Source organism: Oncorhynchus kisutch, linkage group LG16 (genome assembly GCF_002021735.2).
Source record: "Oncorhynchus kisutch isolate 150728-3 linkage group LG16, Okis_V2, whole genome shotgun sequence".
In the NCBI taxonomy this organism is placed as follows: Eukaryota; Metazoa; Chordata; class Actinopteri; order Salmoniformes; family Salmonidae; genus Oncorhynchus; species Oncorhynchus kisutch.
The window spans coordinates 6324835-6347334 of record NC_034189.2 but is presented as its reverse complement, the minus strand read 5'-3'; the positions used below and the strand labels follow the sequence as shown (position 1 = coordinate 6347334).

The following is a 22500-nucleotide window of genomic DNA, read 5'->3' as shown; positions in this document are numbered from 1 at the left end:
TCTATGCCATCAAAAGAAACATACATTTCAACATACCAATTAGGATTTGGCTAAAAATACTTGAATCAGTCATAGACATTTGTTATGTCTTTACTGTTTTGAAACTTCTGTATGTGTAATGTTTACTGTCAATTTTTGTTGTTTTTCACTTTATATATCCACTTTGTATGTTGTCTACCTCACTTGCTTTGGCAATGTTAACACATGTTTCCCATGCCAATAAAGCCCTTGAATTGAATTCAATTGAATTGAGAGAGAGAGACGGGGAGAGAGAGAGAGAGAGGGGAGAGACAGGGACAGACAGACAGAGAGAGAGAGAGAGAGAGAGAGAGAGAGAGAGGAGAGAGAGAGAGAGGGGAGAGAAGAGAGAGAGAGGGGAGAGAAGAGAGAGAGAGGAGTGACAGAGAGAGAGAGAGACAGAGAGAGAGAGAGAGAGAGACAGAGAGATAGACAGAGAGAGAGAGAGACAGAGACAGGAGAGACCCCACATGGGTCGGTTCTGGGACCTGTTCTCTGCACTATTTATATAAACACCACTAGTCTATTTAAAATGGTAAACTTCATCTCTATGTAGACAGTACCATTCCGTCCAGACTGTTGATCTGTGTCAAAACTCAGATGTTTATATCTCTGCAGGAATCCTTTGCTGACATAACACTTGTACTTCATACACAAAAAAACTACATTCGTGTTGTTTTGAAACTCTCGTAAGAATGTTTAAGATAGACTGCGTGTTCACTCATTAGATGGTTCTCCAATAGAACGTGTTTCAGCAGATAAATATTCATTTTGATATGGTTGTGACGTTTCAAAAACATCTACATCGCCTTCGCAAAGTATTCCTGTGACTTTTCCCAGATTTTGTTACTTTACAGACTTATTATTGTTTTTCCTCTCATCAATCTACACACAATACCCCATAATGACATCACAATACCCCATAATGACATCACAATACCCCATAATGACATCACAATACCCCATAATGACATCACAATACCCCATAATGACATCACAATACCCCATAATGACATCACAATACCCCATAATGACATCACAATACCCCATAATGAAAATGCAAAAACGGTTTATTTTTTATTTATAATTATAAAAATAAACATTTCCATAAGTACTCAGTACTTTGTTGAAGCATCTTTGGCAGCGATTACAGCCTTGTGTCTTCTTGGGTATGAGATCTCTTTGTCATCAACTATTACAGTACGATTGACCTTCCATCAAAATCCTTTAAGTTCCTCAGGTGGTTCTGCAAAAGCCAGAACCTCTCTTCAACCTATACTGGTCTATTGGAGGGACTTCAGGTCCCTAAAGAGAGGAACACAGAACCTCTCTTCAACCTATACTGGTCTATTGGAGGGACTTCAGGTCCCTAAAGAGAGGAACACAGAACCTCTCTTTAACCTATACTGGTCTATTGGAGGGACTTCAGCCCAGGTCCCTAAAGAGAGGAACACAGAACCTCTCTTCAACCTATACTGGTCTATTGGAGGGACTTCAGGTCCCTAAAGAGAGGAACACAGAACCTCTCTTTAACCTATACTGGTCTATTGGAGGGACTTCAGCCCAGGTCCCTAAAGAGAGGAACACAGAACCTCTCTTCAACCTATACTGGTCTATTGGAGGGACTTCAGGTCCCTAAAGAGAGGAACACAGAACCTCTCTTTAACCTATACTGGTCTATTGGAGGGACTTCAGCCCAGGTCCCTAAAGAGAGGAACACAGAACCTCTCTTCAACCTATACTGGTCTATTGGAGGGACTTCAGCCCAGGTCCCTAAAGAGAGGAAAAGGTTGTACCTGTTTTTTCGGCATGAAAAAAAAATAAAAATTAAAATTAAACATGAGTCATTTACAATTCTTATTTTAACTTTTTCTTCTGCCCTCAATGCTTAATCCCTTTGGAAAATACAGGTGCACCATTTAGTAAATCTGTCTGTTTTGTATATCAGCCAGTGTTATTTTTAGTCTGTAGTTAGTTTAGTTAAACCTGTCAGTATATGTAGAAACCACAGAATATTAATTTTAGAGATGAGAGAGATACAGTCAGTCTGGCATCGTTTCCTGATCTCTGTCAAGATTGTGTGACTCAAAAAAACAGAAAAATAAGGGACTTAAGCACTTCCTCATCTCTCACCTCAATTATGTTTTTATTTTACTGAGTCACCATCCCAAAATGATGTACTGGTACCAACGATAACACCTGTTGCAGCAGGACAACCCCCCCCCCCCCCTCACAAACTGAAACCTGACTCCTCTTCCTCCCTCACCCTCCCTTATTCTCTCCCTCAAACCTCTCTCTCCCTCCCTTATTCTCTCCCTCAAACTGAAACCTCTCTCTCCCTCCCTCATTCTCTCCCTCAAACTGAAACCTCTCTCTCCCTCCCTCATTCTCTCCCTCAAACCTCTCTCTCCCTCCCTTATTCTCTCCCTCAAACTGAAACCTCTCTCTCCCTCCCTTATTCTCTCCCTCAAACATCTCTCTACCTCCCTTATTCTCTCCCTCAAACTGAAACCTCTCTCTCCCTCCCTTATTCTCTCCCTCAAACTGAAACCTCTCTCTCCCTCCCTTATTCTCTCCCTCAAACTGAAACCTCTCTCTCCCTCCCTTATTCTCTCCCTCAAACTGAAACCTCTCTCTCCCTCCCTTATTCTCTCCCTCAAACTGAAACCTCTCTCTCTCTCCCTTATTCTCTCCCTCAAACTGAAACCACTCTCTCCCTCCCTTATTCTCTCCCTCAAACTGAAACCTCTCTCTCCCTCCCTTATTCTCTCCCTCAAACTGAAACCTCTCTCTCTCCCCTATTCTCTCCCTCAAACTGAAACCTCTCTCCCTCCCTTATTCTCTCCCTCAAACTGAAACCTCTCTCTCCCTCCCTTATTCTCTCCCTCAAACTGAAACCTCTCTCTCTCTCCCTTATTCTCTCCCTCAAACTGAAACCACTCTCTCCCTCCCTTATTCTCTCCCTCAAACTGAAACCTCTCTCTCTCCCTCCCTTATTCTCTCCCTCAAACTGAAACCTCTCTCTCTCCCCTATTCTCTCCCTCAAACTGAAACCTCTCTCTCCCTCCCTTATTCTCTCCCTCAAACTGAAACCTCTCTCTCCCTCCCTTATTCTCTCCCTCAAACTGAAACCTCTCTCTCCCTCCCTTATTCTCTCCCTCAAACTGAAACCTCTCTCTCCCTCCCTTATTCTCTCCCTCAAACTGAAACCTCTCTCTCCCTCCCTTATTCTCTCCCTCAAACTGAAACCTCTCTCTCCCTCCCTTATTCTCTCCCTCAAACTGAAACCTCTCTCTCCCTCCCTTATTCTCTCCCTCAAACTGAAACCTCTCTCTCCCTCCCTTATTCTCTCCCTCAAACTGAAACCTCTCTCTCTCTCTCAGGTATTCAGACCCCTTGACTTTTGACTCATTTTGTTACGTTAGTCATATTCTAAAACAGAATCAATTGTGTTTTTCCCCCCTCATCATTCTACACACAATAGCCCATAATGACAAAGCAAAAAAAAGTTTGACACTTTTGCAAAAAAAATTTTTTTTTAATATCCCATTTACCTAAGTAGAGACCCTTCACTCAGTACTGTGTTGAATCACCTTTGGCAGCAATTACAGAATCATGTATTCTTGGGTATGAAGCTACAAGCTTGGCACAACACCTGTATTTGGAGAGTTTCTCCCATTCTTCTCTGCAGATCCTCTCAAGCTCTGTCTGGTTGGATGGGGAGCGTTGCTGCACAGCTATTTTCAGGTCTCCAGAGATGTTCAAACGGGTTCAAGTCCGGGCTCTGGTTGGGCCACTCAAGGACATTCAGAGACTTGTCCTGAAGCCACTCCCGCCTTGTCTTGGCTGTGTGCTTAGGGTCGTTGTCCTGTTGGAAGGTGAACCTTTGCCCCACTGTAAGGTCCGGAGTGCACTGGAACAGGTTTTCATCAAGGATCTCTCTGTACTTTGCTCCATTCATCTTTGCCTCGATCCTGACTAGTCTCCCAGTCCCTACTGCTGAAAAACATCCCCACAGCATGATGTGTGCCACCACCGTAGGGATGGTGCCAGGTTTCTGCCGATTGGCATTCAGGCCAAATAGTTCAATCTTGGTTTCATCAGACCAGAGAATCTTGTTTCTCATGGTCTGAGAGTCTTTAGGTGCCTTCTGGCAAACTCCAAGCTGGCTGTCATGTGCCTTTTACTGAGGAGTGGCTTCCGTCTGGCCACTCCACAATAAAGGCCTGATTGGTGGAGTGCTGCAGAGATGGTTGTCCTTCTGGAAGGTTCTCCCATCTCCACACAGGAACTCTATCTTACTCCTTTGCACCCCAGTATCTCTACTTGCACATTCTTCCATTGCAAATCTACCATTCCAGTGTTTTACTTGCTATATTATATTTACTTTGCCACCATGGCCTTTTTTTTGCCTTTACCTCCCTTCTCACCTCATTTGCTCACATCGTATATACACTTGTTTCTACTGTATTATTGACTGTATGTTTGTTTTACTCCATGTGTAACTCTGTGTTGTTGTTTGTGTCGAACTGCTTTGCTTTATCTTGGCCAGGTCGCAATTGTAAATGAGAACTTGTTCTCAACTTGCCAACCTGGTTAAATAAAGGTGTTCTCAACTAGCCTACCTGGTTAAATAAAGGTGTTCTCAACTAGCCTACCTGGTTAAATAAAGGTGTTCTCTACTAGCCTACCTGGTTAAATAAAGGTGTTCTCAACTAGCCTACCTGGTTAAATAAAGGTGTTCTCTACTAGCCTACCTGGTTAAATAAAGGTGTTCTCAACTAGCCTACCTGGTTAAATAAAGGTGTTCTCAACTAGCCTACCTGGTTAAATAAAGGTGTTCTCAACTAGCCTACCTGGTTAAATAAAGGTGTTCTCAACTGGCCAACCTGGTTAAATAAAGGTGTTCTCAACTGGCCTACCTGGTTAAATAAAGGTGTTCTCAACTGGCCAACCTGGTTAAATAAAGGGGTTCTCAACTGGCCTACCTGGTTAAATAAAGGTGTTCTCAACTGGCCAACCTGGTTAAATAAAGGTGTTCTCTACTGGCCAACCTGGTTAAATAAAGGTGTTCTCAACTAGCCAACCTGGTTAAATAAAGGTGTTCTCTACTGGCCAACCTGGTTAAATAAAGGTGTTCTCAACTAGCCTACCTGGTTAAATAAAGGTGTTCTCTACTGGCCTAACTGGTTAAATAAAGGTGTTCTCAACTAGCCTACCTGGTTAAATAAAGGTGTTCTCAACTGGCCAACCTGGTTAAATAAAGGTGTTCTCAACTGGCCTACCTGGTTAAATAAAGGTGTTCTCAACTGGCCAACCTGGTTAAATAAAGGGGTTCTCAACTGGCCTACCTGGTTAAATAAAGGTGTTCTCAACTAGCCTACCTGGTTAAATAAAGGTGTTCTCTACTGGCCTAACTGGTTAAATAAAGGTGTTCTCAACTAGCCTACCTGGTTAAATAAAGGTGTTCTCTACTGGCCTAACTGGTTAAATAAAGGTGTTCTCAACTAGCCTACCTGGTTAAATAAAGGTGTTCTCTACTGGCCTAACTGGTTAAATAAAGGTGTTCTCAACTAGCCTACCTGGTTAAATAAAGGTGAAATAATAATTTTCCACACAAAAAAAACAGATTGCGTCATTCAGTAAGAAACAGATGATTAATTTAACCTTTTTTATCAAAGTGAAGCTGCTACTTCTCTTCAGCCGTTTTAAATCAGCTTCCTGCTTTGCTGTACAATCAGAGTGTAGTTGTGACACAGCCAGGTCAGCAGTCTGGGCAATAGCAAACGTAACAGTATCATTCACATGGAGATTAAAGTTGACTATTTTACCAGACTGTTAAAGATTTGGGAGGAAACCTTCATCAGCAGACTTCAGGTTATCTACAAAAATAACCATGTCAAAGTACAAAGAGAGAGATAAAAGGTTGAGAGAGAGAGAGAGAGGTTTCAGTTTGAGGGAGAGAATAAGGGAGAGAGAGAGAGAGAGGAAGAGAAGTCTGGTTTCAGTTTGAGGGAGATAATAAGGGAGAGAGAGACAGAGGAAGAGGAGTCAGGTTTCAGTTTGACAGAGATAATAAGGGAGAGAGAGGAAGAGGAGTTTGGTTTCAGTTTGAGGGAGAGAATAGGGGAGAGAGAGGAAGAGGAATCTTGTTTCAGTTTGAGGGAGAGAATAAGGGAGAGAGAGAGAGAGGAAGAGAAGTCTGGTTTCAGTTTGAGGGAGAGAATAAGGGAGAGAGAGGAAGAGAAGTCTGGTTTCAGTTTGAGGGAGATAAGGGAGAGAGACAGAGGAAGAGGAGTCAGGTTTCAGTTTGACAGAGATAATGAGGAAGAGGAGTTTGGTTTCAGTTTGAGGGAGAGAATAGGGGAGAGAGAGGAAGAGGAATCTTGTTTCAGTTTGAGGGAGAGAATAAGGGAGAGAGAGAGAGAGGAAGAGAAGTGTGGATTCAGTTTGAGGGAGATAAGGGAGAGAGAGACAGAGGAAGAGGAGTCAGGTTTCAGTTTGACAGAGATAATAAGGGAGAGAGAGGAAGAGGAGTTTGGTTTCAGTTTGAGGGAGAGAATAGGGGAGAGAGAGGAAGAGGAATCTTGTTTCAGTTTGAGGGAGAGAATAAGGGAGAGAGAGAGAGAGGAAGAGAAGTCTGGTTTCAGTTTGAGGGAGAGAATAAGGGAGAGAGAGAGAGAGAGGAAGAGGAGTCAGGTTTCAGTTTGAGGGAGAGAATACGGGAGAGAGAGAGAATAAGGGAGAGAGAGAGAGAGAGAATAAGGGAGAGAGAGAGGAAGAGGAGTCTGGTTTCAGTTTGAGGGAGAGAATAAGGGAGAGAGAGAGAATAAGGGAGAGAGAGAGAGAGAGAATAAGGGAGAGAGAGAGGAAGAGGAGTCTGGTTTCAATTTGAGGGAGAGAATAAGGGAGAGAGAGAGAATAAGGGAGAGAGAGAGAGAGAGAGAATAAGGGAGAGAGAGAGGAAGAGGAGTCTGGTTTCAATTTGAGGGAGAGAATAAGGGAGAGAGAGAGAGAGGAAGAGGAGTCTGGTTTCAATTTGAGGGAGAGAATAAGGGAGAGAGAGAGAGAGGAAGAGGAGTCAGGTTTCAGTTTGTGAGGGGGGTTGTCCAGCTGCAGCATGCCGTGGTGTTATCGTCGATACCAGGTCATCATTATGATTTAAATTGACACAGTCCCGCTTTAAATGTCATTCAGCTTATAGCGGCTTCATAGAGCCTTCATAGAGCCTTCATAGAGCCTTCATAGAGCCTTCATAGAGCCTTCATAGTGGCTTCATAGAGCCTTCATAGAGCCTTCATAGTGGCTTCATAGTGTCTTCATAGAGCCTTCATAGTGTCTTCATAAGCACTACATAAGTGTTACAAAGTATCTATAAATGTATGTCATTCTTTTAAAAGGGTTTGTAAATGTGGCATAACCCACTATGTCACTGTGTTATAAAGGGTGACGTTGTGCTGAAGGATGGCAAACCATCTGCTGTGATAAAACCATGTGCTGTGTTGTGCACTCTCCTCAAACAAAAAACATTGTATTGTTTTTCCCCATCTGGCCACTCTACCAGCAATACCGTGTATTTAAACTAAAAGCAGAGTTACCAAGCTCAGTGGAGACCCTAGGAACCTCAAGAGTTAACCAATCCTTTGAGGAGGTTAGACAAGTCGGAGTCTAGACTTCAACAGCAAAGTTAGATAAGACAGAAGTTTATGAAGTTGAGCAACTACTTGTTTTTGTAAACAAAAACAAAAGGAATACAGTAGATATCTACTGTTTTTTTAATCAAAGTCCAGCCAACCTTTTGGAAGAGAGGTAAAACAAAAAACAATAAATCTTTAATGTTTATTTGTTTTAGCTGTTAGTGAAAATTCCCTATTCGTTAATACATTTGTATTTAAATCATTTCATCTTTATGGATTACTAAATTAGTCTGACTTTAAATTAAGTACACCGTCGTGCAGTATAGAGTCTTCATGGATGTGGTATGAACGACTAAATGAGTCTGATGTTAAATTAAGTATTACAGGACACCACATTAAGGGTAAATAAATGGGTTATTATCGTTCTCTTCATTTATGAAGGTTTTGGTATCATCCACTAGTTACTGTAGGATGTGAGAGCTATTTACATGGGTTGATGGAAGTGCAAAGCTTTCACGCACGCGTGTGTGTCAGAACCAAGATGGTTTGGACTAGTCCAACCTGAGACAACTGAAACCAGGTGTTCCTCCTCTGTTCCCATGGAGACCAGGGCTTGATTACAACCTGTTACCATGGTGACATCATTTTGTGGCTGATCTTTCAGTGTGGTTGAATGTGTTAAAGACCTGACTGGGCCCAACACCACGGTATGGCTCGTTATATTGTGACTGGGCCCAACACCACGGTATGGCTCGTTATATTGTGACTGGGCCCAACACCACGGTATGGCTCGTTATATTGTGACTGGGTCCAACACAACGGTATGGCTCGTTATATTGTGGCTGGGCCCAACACCATGGTATGGCTCGTTATATTGTGACTGGGCCCAACACCACGGTATGGCTCGTTATATTGTGACTGGGTCCAACACAACGGTATGGCTCGTTATATTGTGACTGGGCCCAACACCACGGTATGGCTCGTTATATTGTGACTGGGTCCAACATCACAGTGGTATGGCTCGTTATATTGTGACTGGGTCCAACACCACGGTATGGCTCGTTATATTGTGACTGGGTCCAACACAACGGTATGGCTCGTTATATTGTGACTGGGCCCAACACCATGGTATGGCTCGTTATATTGTGACTGGGCCCAACACCACGGTATGGCTCGTTATATTGTGACTGGGCCCAACACCACGGTATGGCTCGTTATATTGTGACTGGGCCCAACACCACGGTATGGCTCGTTATATTGTGACTGGGCCCAACACCACGGTATGGCTCGTTATATTGTGACTGGGCCCAACACCACGGTATGGCTCGTTATATTGTGACTGGGTCCAACATCACAGTGGTATGGCTCGTTATATTGTGACTGGGTCCAACATCACAGTGGTATGGCTCGTTATATTGTGACTGGGCCCAACACCATGGTATGGCTCGTTATATTGTGACTGGGCCCAACACCACGGTATGGCTCGTTATATTGTGACTGGGCCCAACACCACGGTATGGCTCGTTATATTGTGACTGGGCCCAACACCATGGTATGGCTCGTTATATTGTGACTGGGCCCAACACCACGGTATGGCTCGTTATATTATGACTGCGCCCAACACCACGGTATGGCTCGTTATATTATGACTGGGACCAACACCATGGTATGGCTCGTTATATTGTGACTGGGCCCAACACCACGGTATGGCTTGTTATATTGTGACTGGGCCCAACACCACGGTATGGCTCGTTGTATTGTGACTGGGCCCAACACCACGGTATGGCTCGTTATATTGTGACTGGGCCCAACACCACGGTATGGCTCGTTATATTGTGACTGGGCCCAACACCACGGTATGGCTCGTTGTATTGTGACTGGGCCCAACACCACGGTATGGCTCGTTATATTGTGTGCATGTTTGTGTACTGAGGAACATGTAACTTTGTTCCAGAATAAATCATATTTTCCTTTTCTGTAGGTTGAGGGCTTCATCAAGGTGTTTCTATAGGTTGAGGGCTTCATCAAGGTGTTTCTATAGGTTGAGGGCTTCATCAAGGTGTTTCTTTGGGTTGAGGGCTTCATCAAGGTGTTTCTTTGGGTTGAGGGCTTCATCAAGGTGTTTCTATAGGTTGAGGGCTTCATCAAGGTGTTTCTATAGGTTGAGGGCTTCATCAAGGTGTTTCTATAGGTTGAGGGCTTCATCAAGGTGTTTCTTTAGGTTGAGGGCTTCATCAAGGTGTTTCTATAGGTTGAGGGCTTCATCAAGGTAAGTGTTTCTTTAGGTTGAGGGCTTCATCAAGGTGTTTCTATAGGTTGAGGGCTTCATCAAGGTGTTTCTATAGGTTGAGGGCTTCATCATGGTGTTTCTATAGGTTGAGGGCTTCATCAAGGTAAGTGTTTCTATAGGTTGAGGGCTTCATCAAGGTGTTTCTATAGGTTGAGGGCTTCATCAAGGTGTTTCTTTAGGTTGAGGGCTTCATCAAGGTGTTTCTATAGGTTGAGGGCTTCAAGGTGTTTCTATAGGTTGAGGGCTTCATCAAGGTAAGTGTTTCTATAGGTTGAGGACTTCATCAAGGTAAATGTTTCTATAGGTTGAGGGCTTCATCAAGGTGTTTCTATAGGTTGAGGGCTTCATCAAGGTGTTTCTATAGGTTGAGGGCTTCATCATGGTGTTTCTATAGGTTGAGGGCTTCATCATGGTGTTTCTATAGGTTGAGGGCTTCATCAAGGTAAGTGTTTCTATAGGTTGAGGGCTTCATCAAGGTAAGTGTTTCTATAGGTTGAGGGCTTCATCAAGGTGTTTCTATAGGTTGAGGGCTTCATCAAGGTGTTTCTTGAGGTTGAGGGCTTCATCAAGGTGTTTCTATAGGTTGAGGGCTTCATCAAGGTGTTTCTATAGGTTGAGGGCTTCATCAAGGTGTTTCTATAGGTTGAGGGCTTCATCAAGGTGTTTCTATAGGTTGAGGGCTTCATCAAGGTAAGTGTTTCTTGGTATAAAGGGCACAAACTGAAACTGAACTACTCTCTCTGTCTTTACCCCTCTCTATATATATACATATATATCTTCACCTCTCTCTCTCTCATATATATATATATATATATATATATATACACTGCTCAAAAAAATAAAGGGAACACTAAAATAACACATCCTAGATCTGAATGAATGAAATATTCTTATTAAATACTTTTTTCTTATTAAATACTTGTTTCTTTACATAGTTGAATGTGCTGACAACAACAATCACACAAAAATCATCAATGGAAATCAAATTTATCAACCCATGGAGGTCTGGATTTGGAGTCACACTCAAAATTAAAGTGGAAAACCACACTACAGGCTGATCCAACTTTGATCTAATGTCCTTAAAACAAGTCAAAATGAGGCTCAGTAGTGTGTGTGGCCTCCATGTGCCTGTATGACCTCCATGTGCCTGTATGACCATGTGCCTGTATGAGGGATCTCCTCCCAGACCTGGACTAAAGCATCCGCCAACTCCTGGACAGACTGTGGTGCAATGTTGGTGGATGGAGCGAGACATGATGTCCCAGATGTGCTCAATTGGATTCAGGTCTGGGGAACGGGCGGGCCAGTCTATAGCATCAATGTCTTCCTCTTGCAGGAACTGCTGACACACTCCAGCCACATGAGGTCTAGTATTGTCTTGCATTAGGAGGAACCCAGGGTCAACCGCACCAGCATATGGTCTCACAAGGGGTCTGAGGATCTCATCAGGCTAACTCTGGCGAGCACATGGAGGGCTGTGCGGCCCCCCAAAGAAATGCCACCCCACACCATGACTGACCCACCGCCAAACCGGTCATGCTGAAGGATGTTTCAGGCAGCAGAACGTTCTCCACGGCGTCTCCAGACTCTGTCACGTCTGTCACATGTGCTCAGTGTGAACCTGCTTTCATCTGTGAAGAGCACAGGGCGCCAGTGGCAAATTTGCCAATCTTGGTGTTCTCTGGCAAATGCCAAACGTCCTGCATGGTGTTGGGCTGTAAGCACAACCCCCACCTGTAGTGCTATCCTGGATGAGCTGTACTACCTGAGCCACTTGTGTGGGTCCGTCTCATGCTACCACTAGAGTGAAAGCACCGCCAGCATTCAAAAGTGACCAAAACATCAGCCAGGAAGCATAGGAACTGAGAAGTGGTCTGTCGTCACCACCTGCAGAACCATTCCTTTATTGGGGGTGTCTTGCTAATTGCCTATAATTTCCACCTGTTGTCTATTCCATTTGCACAACAGCATGTGAAATGTATTGTAAATCAGTGTTGCTTCCTAAGTGGACAGTTTGATTTCACAGAAGTGTGATTGACTTGGAGTTACATTGTGTTGTTTAAGTGTTCCCTTTATTTTTTTGAGCAGTGTATATACATATATATCTTTACATCTCTCTCTCTTTGCATCTTTACATCTCTCTCTTTATATACAGTGCGGCAATAAAGTATTTAGTCAGCCACCAATTGTACAAGTTCTCCCACTTAAAAAGATGAGAGAGGCCTATAATGTTCATCATATGTACACTTCAACTATGACAGACAAAATTTGGGAAAAAAATCCAAAAAATCACATTGTAGGATTTTTAATGAATTTATCTGCAAATTATGGTGGAAAATAAGTATTTGGTCAAGAACAAAAGTTTATCTTAATACCTTTGTTGGCAATGACAGAGGTCAAATGTTTTCTGTAAGTCTTCACAAGGTTTTCACACACTGTTGCTGGTATTTTGGCCCATTCCTCCATGCAGATCTCCTCTAGAGCAGTGATGTTTTGTGGCTGTTGCTGGACAACATGGACTTTCAACTCTCTCCAAAGATTTTCTATGGGGTTGAGATCTGGAGACTGGCTGGGCCACTGCAGGACCTTGAAATGCGTCTTACGAAGCCACTCCTTCGTTGCCCGGGCGATGTGTTTGGGATCATTGTCATGCTGAAAGACCCAGCCACGTTTCATATTCAATGCCCTTGCTGATGGAAGGAGGTTTTCACTCAAAATCTCACGATACATGGCCCCATTCATTCTTTCCTTTACACGGATCAGTCGTCCTGGTCCCGTTGCAGAATAACAGCCCCAAAGCATGATGTTTCCACCCCATGCTTCACAGTAGGTATGGTGTTCTTTGGATGCAACTCAGCATTCTTTGTCCTCCAAACACGACGAGTTGAGTTTTTACCAAAAAGTTATATTTTGGTTTCATCTGACCATATGACATTCTCCCAATCTTCTTCTGGATCATCCAAATGCTCTCTAGCAAACTTCAGACGGGCCTGGACATGTACTGGCTTAAGCAGGGGGACACGTCTGGCACTGCAGGATTTGAGTTCCTGGCGGCGTAGTGTGTTACTGATGGTAGGCTTTGTTACTTTGGTCCCAGCTCTCTGCGGGTCATTCACTAGGTCCCACCGTGTGGTTCTGGGATTTTTGCTCACCGTTCTTGTGATCATTTTGACCCCACGGGGTGAGATCTTGCGTGGAGCCTCAGATCGAGGGAGATCATCAGTGGTCTTGTATGTCTTCCATTTCCTAATAATTGCTCCCACAGTTGATTTCTTCAAACCAAGCTGCTTACCCATTGCAGATTCAGTCTTCCCAGCCTGGTGCAGGTCTACAATTTTGTTTCTGGTGTCCTTTGACAGCTCTTTGGTCTTGGCCATAGTGGAGTTTGGAGTGTGACTGTTTGAGGTTGTGGACAGGTGTCTTTTATACTGATAACAAGTTCAAACAGGTGCCATTAATACAGGTAATGAGTGGAGGACAGAGGAGCCTCTTAAAGAAGAAGTTACAGGTCTGTGAGAGCCAGAAATCTTGCTTGTTTGTAGGTGACCAAATACTTATTTTCTACCATAATTTGCTAATAAATTCATTAAAAATCCTGCAATGTGATTTTCTGGATTTTGTCTGTCATAGTTGAAGTGTACCTATGATGAAAATTACAGGCCTCTCTCATCTTTTTAAGTGGGAGAACTTGCACAATTGGTGGCTGACTAAATACTTTTTTGCTCCACTGTGTGTATATATATATATATATATACACACACACACATAGTGGAGCAAAAAAGTATTTATATATATTTAAATATTTATATATACACATATACATACATACATATTTACCTCTCTCTCTCTCTATATATATATATATATACACATTCCACATATTTATTCAAGTGAACTTCCAAAAAACAACAAAGATTAAATTTATGTGAATTTCGTAGCGCACATAGGCACTAAACCAAAACTAAACCCACAAACACAGGTGGGAAAAGGACCACACTAAGTATGATCCCCAATTAGAGGCAGCGATCACCAGCTCCATTTGGGAACCATACTCACACCAACATAGAAATTCTAGACAAGAACATCACCTTGTCACGCTCTGACCTATTGCATTTGAGGTTGTCAGAAATAGGACTCGTTTTACTGTGGATATAGAAACTTTTGTACCTGTTTCCTCCAGCATCTCCACAAGGTCCTTTGCTGTTGTTCTGAGATTGATTTGCACTTTCCGCACCAAAATACGTTAATCTCTAGGAGACAAAACACGTCTCCTTCCTGAGCGGTATGACGGCTGCGTGGTCCCATGGTGTTTATACTTGCGTACTATTGTTTGTACAGATGAACGTGGTACCTTCAGGCATTTGAAAATTGCTCCCAAGGATGAACCAGATTTGTGGAGGTCTACAATTTTTTTCCTGATGTCTGGGCTGATTTCTTTTGATTTTCCCATGATGTCAAGCAAAGAGGCACTGAGTTTGAAGGTAGGCCTTGAAAAACATCCACAGGTACATCTCCAATTGACTCAAATGATATCAATTAGCCTATTAGAAGCTTCTAAAGCCATTACATCATTTTCTGGAATTTAACAAGCTGTTTAAAGGCACAGTCAACTTAGTGTATGTAAACTTCTGACCCACTGGAATTGTGATACAGTCAATTATAAGTGAAATAATCTGTCTATAAACAATTTTTGGAAAAATTACTTGTGTCATGCACAAAGTAGGTGTCCTAACCGACTTGCCAAAACTATAGTTTGTTAACAAGAAATTTGTGGAGTGGTTGAAAAGTGAGTTTTAATGACTCCAACCTAAGTATGTAAACTTCCAACTTCAATTGTATATACAGTGCCTTGCGAAAGTATTCGGCCCCCTTGAACTTTGCGACCTTTTGCCACATTTCAGGCTTCAAACATAAAGATATAAAACTGTATTTTTTTGTGAAGAATCAACAACAAGTGGGACACAATCATGAAGTGGAACAACATTTATTGGATATTTAAAACTTTTTTAACAAATCAAAAACTGAAAGATTGGGCGTGCAAAATGATTCAGCCCCCTTAAGTTAATACTTTGTAGCGCCACCTTTTGCTGCGATTACAGCTGTAAGTCGCTTGGGGTATGTCTCTATCAGTTTTGCACATCGAGAGACTGACATTTTTTCCCATTCCTCCTTGCAAAAAAGCTTGAGCTCAGTGAGGTTGGATGGAGAGCATTTGTGAACAGCAGTTTTCAGTTCTTTCCACAGATTCTCGATTGGATTCAGGTCTGGACTTTGTCTTGGCCATTCTAACACCTGGATATGTTTATTTTTGAACCATTCCATTGTAGATTTTGCTTTATGTTTTGGATCATTGTCTTGTTGGAAGACAAATCTCCGTCCCAGTCTCAGGTCTTTTGCAGACTCCATCAGGTTTTCTTCCAGAATGGTCCTGTATTTGTCTCCATCTTCCCATCAATTTTAACCATCTTCCCTGTCCCTGCTGAAGAAAAGCAGGCCCAAACCATGATGCTGCCAGCACCATGTTTGACAGTGGGGATGGTATATTCAGGGTGATGAGCTGTGTTGCTTTTACACCAAACATAACATTTTGCATTGTTGCCAAAAAGTTCAATTTTGGTTTCATCTGACCAGAGCACCTTCTTCCACATGTTTGGTGTGTCTCCCAGGTGGCTTGTGGCAAACTTTAAACGACACTTTTTATGGATATCTTTAAGAAATGGCTTTCTTCTTGCCACTCTTCCATAAAGGCCAGATTTGTGCAATATACGACTGATTGTTGTCCTATGGACAGAGTCTCCCACCTCAGCTGTAGATCTCTGCAGTTCATCCAGAGTGATCATGGGCCTCTTGGCTGCATCTCTGATCAGTCTTCTCCTTGTATGATCTGAAAGTTTAGAGGGACGGCCAGGTCTTGGTAGATTTGCAGTGGTCTGATACTCCTTCCATTTCAATATTATCGCTTGCACAGTGCTCCTTGGGATGTTTAAAGCTTGGGAAATCTTTTTGTATCCAAATCCGGCTTTAAACTTCTTCACAACAGTATCTCGGACCTGCCTGGTGTGTTCCTTGTTCTTCATAATGCTCTCTGCGCTTTTAACGGACCTCTGAGACTATCACAGTGCAGGTGCATTTATACGGAGACTTGATTACACACAGGTGGATTGTATTTATCATCATTAGTCATTTAGGTCAACATTGGATCATTCAGAGATCCTCACTGAACTTCTGGAGAGAGTTTGCTGCACTGAAAGTAAAGGGGCTGAATAATTTTGCACGCCCAATTTTTCAGTTTTTGATTTGTTAAAAAAGTTTGAAATATCCAATAAATGTCGTTCCACTTCATGACTGTGTCCCACTTGTTGTTGATTCTTCACAAAAAAATACAGTTTTATATCTTTATGTTTGAAGCCTGAAATGTGGCAAAAGATCGCAAAGTTCAAGGGGGCCGAATACTTTCGCAAGGCACTGTATATATACACATATCTTCACCCCTCCCTCTATCTGTCTCTCTCTCTCTACCTGGCACTAAATGCTGGGCAGCCATGTTCATTACTGGTAGTGCCTTTCTAAAATTAACTAGAGACAGAGGGAGAGACAGAAAGAGAGAGAAAGAGAGAGAGAAACAGAGGTTATAATGATGTATTGGTACTGACTAACACCATGGCATGCTGCAGCAGGACAACCCCCCTCGAACTGAAACCTGACTCCTCCCTCTCCCTTATTCTCTCCCTCAAACTGAAACCTCTATTTGTCTCTTTCTCAACCTTTATCTCTCTATTTGTACTTTGGCATTGTTTTTTTCCTAGATTATCTTAAGTGTGAAGGTTTTCCCCAAATCAAAATACCCCCCCAACTTCCCTCTGCACCAAACACCCTTTTCTATTCTCTCTTTCCTCTATCTGTCTCTCTCCCTCTGTCTCTCTCTCTCTCCCCCTCTCTCTCCCTCTCTCCCTCTCTGTCTCTCTCCCTCTCTGTCTCTCTCCCTCTCTGTCTCTCTGTCTCTCTCCCTCTCTGTCTCTCTGTCTCTCTCCCTCTCTGTCTCTCTGTCTCTCTCCCTCTCTGTCTCTCTCCCTCTCTGTCTCTCTCCCTCTCTGTCTCTCTCCCTCTCTGTCTCTCTCCCTCTCTGTCTCTCTCCCTCTCTGTCTCTCTCCCTCGCTCTCTCTCTCTGCACCAAACGCCAGAGCACTCTTGTGCCACATTCATTACCAGCAGTGCACTTTTAATAATAACTTCAGCTGCTGGCAGAAGAACATGGGAGAGATATTGAGGTAGAGAGACAGCTAGAGTGAGAAAGAGAAACAAGGGAAGAGAAAAATGAAACGCTCCTACTGGTAAAATGTCCCCTTCTGGCAGCCAGAACCTATACCATTACTGCATGCAAAGGACATACACACACCCCTCCCCTTCTGGCAGCCAGAACCTATACCATTACTGCATGCAAGGGACACACACACACACACACACACACACACACCCCTCCTATCAGTCCTGTTGCATTGCTGTGCCCCACACACCCGCCTTCTTACCTTCATAGACGACTCTGCAGTAGGCATCACTGACGTCATCGTCTTCTGTATGAAGCCTCTCAGCACACAGGATAAAAACTCGCAGCATCGTACACACACACTGTGTTGACCGCCCGGCCCGACACACACACACACACACAGTCACCTAGCTGCGTTACTGAACAGAACCTGCTGGAAGTAAGAGAGAAACAGAGGAAGAGTATTCCAAGTCCCTGACAGTATCCTTACTGTGCAGTGTCCACTGAGAGACACAGAGAGAGAGAGACGGTATGGGACTGCTCCTCTGACACACACACACCAACCAGCTGACTTATGGAAAGACACACACACACACACACACACACACCAATCCCCAGCTGCCAGTCTCTTAAAGGGACAGTGGACCCAACGCTCACTCTCTCTCTGTCACTCACGAGCAGAGACACACACAGGCAGTCACATCAATGTTGAAGTTGGTCACCTCACATGCATAATGGTAAAATAAATGATATGTATTATAATGTTTGTCTCCTTCTCAGAGACATCTGTGTATAAAACATAAAGGCTGAATGTTGTCTCTGTAAATATATTGTATTTAAAATTTATTTAACCTTTATTTAACTAGGCAAGTCAGTTAAGAACAAATTCTTATTTCACAATGACGTTCTACCCCTGGCCAATTGTGCGCCACCCTCTGGGACACCCAATCACAGCTGGTTGGGATACAGCCTGGAATCGAACCAGGGTGTCTGTAGTGACGCCTCTAGCACTGAGATGCGTTGCCTTAGACCGCTGCGTCACTAGGGAGCCCACACACACACACACTTTGTAACAACACATTCTCTTTGAAAGGGCAACAGTGTGTGGGGACCAGAAGCGAAAGAATGTGCATGCTGGGACGGTCTGTGAGGGAGACAGGGAAACACAAAGACAGAGAGAACAGGGGGATGAGAGTCTGAACAGGGGGATGAGAGTCTGAACAGGGGGATGAGAGTCTGACCAGGGGGATGAGAGGCTGAACAGGGGGATGAGAGTCTGAACAGGGGGATGAGAGTCTGAACAGGGGGATGAGAGTCTGAACAGGGGGATGAGAGTCTGAACAGGGGGATGAGAGTCTGAACAGGGGGATGAGAGGCTGAACAGGGGGATGAGAGGCTGAACAGGGGGATGAGAGTCTGAACAGGGGGATGAGAGTCTGAACAGGGGGATGAGAGTCTGAACAGGGGGATGAGAGGCTGAACAGGGGGATGAGAGGCTGAACAGGGGGATGAGAGGCTGAACAGGAGGATGAGAGTCTGAACAGGGGGATGAGAGTCTGAACAGGGGGATGAGAGGCTGAACAGGGGGATGAGAGGGAGACAGGGGGATGAGAGGCTGAACAGGGGGATGAGAGGCTGAAAAGGGGGATGAGAGGCTGAAAAGGGGGATGAGAGGCTGAACAGGGGGATGAGAGGGAGACAGGGGGATGAGAGGGAGACAGGGGGATGAGAGGCTGAACAGGGGGATGAGAGGCTGAAAAGGGGGATGAGAGGCTGAACAGGGGGATGAGAGGGAGACAGTTTCCTAAAAATAAGTCAGTGAGTCAATGAAAATGTTTAGTGATGTCACATGACTGTAGTGATGGTTGGCTATCTGAGCTGACTCCGTAGTGATGGTTGGCTATCTGAGCTGACTCCGTAGTGATGGTTGGCTATCTGAGTTGACTCCGTAGTGATGGTTGGTTATCTGAGCGGACTCTGTAGTGATGGTTGGCTATCTGAGCTGACTCCGTAGTGATGGTTGGCTATCTGAGCTGACTCTGTAGTGATGGTTGGCTATCTGAGCTGACTCCGTAGTGATGGTTGGTTATCTGAGCGGACTCCGTAGTGATGGTTGGTTATCTGAGCTGACTCTGTAGTGATGTTTGGCTATCTGAGCGGACTCCGTAGTGATGGTTGGTTATCTGAGCTGACTCTGTAGTGATGTTTGGCTATCTGAGCGGACTCTGTCGTGATGGTTGGCTATCTGAGCTGACTCTCTAGTGATGGTTGGTTATCGGAGCTGACAAACTGAATCCAACTTCCAGCGATGCATGAGAGTTAGCCACGCTAGGTCCTGGTCACACCGTGTGTTCTGGCTTTAATGGAACTTCCATAGAACTCTCACAAAGTTCCATCATTCTTAGAATTCTTAGAATGGAATCTGGAACACACAATATAGCAGGATTCCAGAAACATCCGGGGAACTTGTGCTGAGGTTTTACAAGCTGTGTCTCTTAGAAAACAGTTTATTATGGTAGGAAACCACTAACTTAACAGCTATGTGAAATATCATATGCAAGGTATATGAAGCACAGGGTGGCAGCATCATGTTGTGGGGTTGCTTTGCTGCAGGAGGGACTTGTGCACTTCACAAAATAGATGGCGTCATGAGGCAGGAGAATTGTGGATAAATCAAAGCAACATCTTAAGACATCAGTCAGGAAGTTAAAGCTTTGGTAGCAAAAGGGTCTTTCAAATGGACAATGACCCCAAGCATACTTCCACAGTTGTGGCAAAATGGCTTAAGGACAACAAAGTCAAGGTATTGGAGTGGCCAGCACAAAGCCCTGACCTCAATCCTATAGAAAATTTGTTGGCAGAAGTGAAAAAAGCGTGTGCGAGCAAGGAGGCCTACAAACCTGACTCTGTTACACCAGCTCTGACAGGAGGAATGGGCCAAAATTCACCCAACTTATTGTGGGAAGCTTGTGGAAGGCTACCCGAAACGTTTGACCCAAGTTAAACAATTTAAAGGCAATGCTACCAAATACTAACTGAGTGTATGTAAACTTCTGACCCACTGGGAATGTGATGAAAGAAAAAAAAACTGAAAAAAAAAAAAATCACTGATTATTATTTATGACGTTTCACACTTAAAATAAAATGGTGATCCTAACTGACCTAAAACAGGGAATGTTTAATAGAATTAAACGGCAAGAATTGTGATGAGTTTAAATGTATTTGCCTAAGGTGTATGTAAACCTCCGAATTCAACTGTATATAGGAGTTTTATTCCAAAACACTAAGCATTATTGGTAAATGAGCTATTGTGAAGAAGAAAAAAGAAGTATGATTGGTGATTTTGTCAGATTTTAAAACAACAAATTATATGTGTTATAATCTATCACTACATGGGTTTAATTTCAGAGACAAATAATCAGGTTTTGTTGCAAAACGCTAAATATCCACCTTATTCGACTAGGTAGCATTTTTGGGAAACTCAAATGTCAAATAATTAAATGATGTATTTCTGACTTAGTTTAATTCGGAAAGTATTCAGACCCCATGACTTTTCCCACATTTTATTAGGTTACAGCCTTATTCTAAATTTAATATTTGTATTTATTTATTATCAATCTACACACAATGCCCCATCATTTTTATTTCACCTTTATTTAACCAGGTAGGCTAGTTGAGAACACCTTTATTTAACCAGGTAGGCTAGTTGAGAACACCTTTATTTAACCAGGTAGGCCAGTTGAGAACAAGTTCTCATTTAAAACTGCGACCTGGCCAAGATAACGCAAAGCAGTTCGACACAAATAATAACAAATGACAACGTAAAAACAGGGCAAGACATTGTTGCTAATTTATAAATTAATAAAAACTGAAAGATCACATTTCCATAAGTATTCAAACCCTTCACTCAGTACTTCAGCACCTTCACCAGCGATTACAGCCTCGAGTCTTCTTGGTTATGACGGTACAAGCTTGGTACACCTGTATTTGGGGAGTTTCTCCCATTCTTCTCTGCAGATACTCTCAAGCCGTCTGGTTGGATGGGGAGCGTCGCTGCACAGCTATTTTCAAGTCTCTCTAGAGATGTTAGATCAGGTTCAAGTCCGGGTCTGGCTGGGCCACTCAAGGACATTCAGAGACTTGTCCTGAAGCCACTCCTACATCCCGTAGGGAGGGTGCCAGGTTCCTCCAGACGTGACGCTTGGCATTTAGGCCAAAGAGTTCAATCTCAGTTTCATCAGACCAGAGAATCTTGTTTCTCACGGTCTGAGAGTCTTTAGGTGCCTTTTGGCAAACTCCAAGCGGGCTGTCATGGGCCTTTTACTGAGGAGTGGCTTCCGTCTGGCCACTCTACCATAAAAGGCCTGATTGGTGGAGTGCTGCAGAGATGGTTGTCCTTCTGGAAGGTTCTCCCACCTCAACAGAAGAACTCTGGAGCTCTGTCAAAGGGACCATCAGGTTCTTGGTCACCTCCCTGACCAAAGCCCTTCTCCCGATTGCTCAGTGTGGTCGACATATCAACTCCTTTAGAAAAGCATTCCAGGTGAAGCTGGTTGAGAGAATGCCAAGAGTGTGCAAAGCTGTCATCAAGGCAAAGGGTGGCTACTTGAAGAATCTCAATTACTTTTTGATTTGTATAACACTTTTTGGTTACTACATGACTCCATATGTGTTATTTCATAGTTTTGATGTCTTCATGATTATTCTACAATGTAGAAAATAGTAAAAATGAAGAAAAACCCAGGAATGATGGTGTTCTAAAACTTTTGACTGGTACTGTATATATATGCACTAATGAATGGTGATGTGCTGCTGACCTTGAGACACCAATGTATTGTCATTATCTGTGTGTGTGTGTGTGTGTGTGTGTGTGTGTGTGTTGTGTTAATGCTTGACTATCCACTCCCAAATCACAACAACAGACACCAAAAAACATGTAACTTCTAATAAAACTCAAATTTATTATTTTCTCCTTGTAAATCTCTGCAGACTAAAGCTTCTCTTCTCTAGTTAAATTAAAACATCCAAATCCCCACAAACAAACCCACAAACAAACCAGGAAACTGTTTTGATACACATAGGGGCCCATCACAAAGCCTTTCAGAGGAGGAGTGCTGATCCTGGATCAGCCTGTAAGATCATAACTATATGGACTGGGGGGGGGGACTGATCTATAACTATATGGACTGGGGGGGGGGGGGGGGGGGGGGGGACTGATCTATAACTATATTGAACTGGGTGGGGGGAGGGGACTGATCTATAACTATATGGACTGGGGGGGGGGGGGCTCT

General features: G+C 43.4%; 1 protein-coding gene across 1 annotated transcript in view; it reads right to left on the bottom strand.

Annotated features, from left to right (window-relative positions):
* The window catches only part of dysf (dysferlin, limb girdle muscular dystrophy 2B (autosomal recessive)), a gene marked incomplete in the record, with an annotated part of 244093 nt that extends 226338 nt beyond the window's left edge, over positions 1-17755 (bottom strand). The window contains 1 exon segment of the mRNA XM_031793059.1: positions 17472-17755. Within this exon segment, the coding sequence (XP_031648919.1) occupies positions 17472-17559 (88 nt within the window).
* Between the last annotated feature and the right edge of the window lie 4745 nt (positions 17756-22500).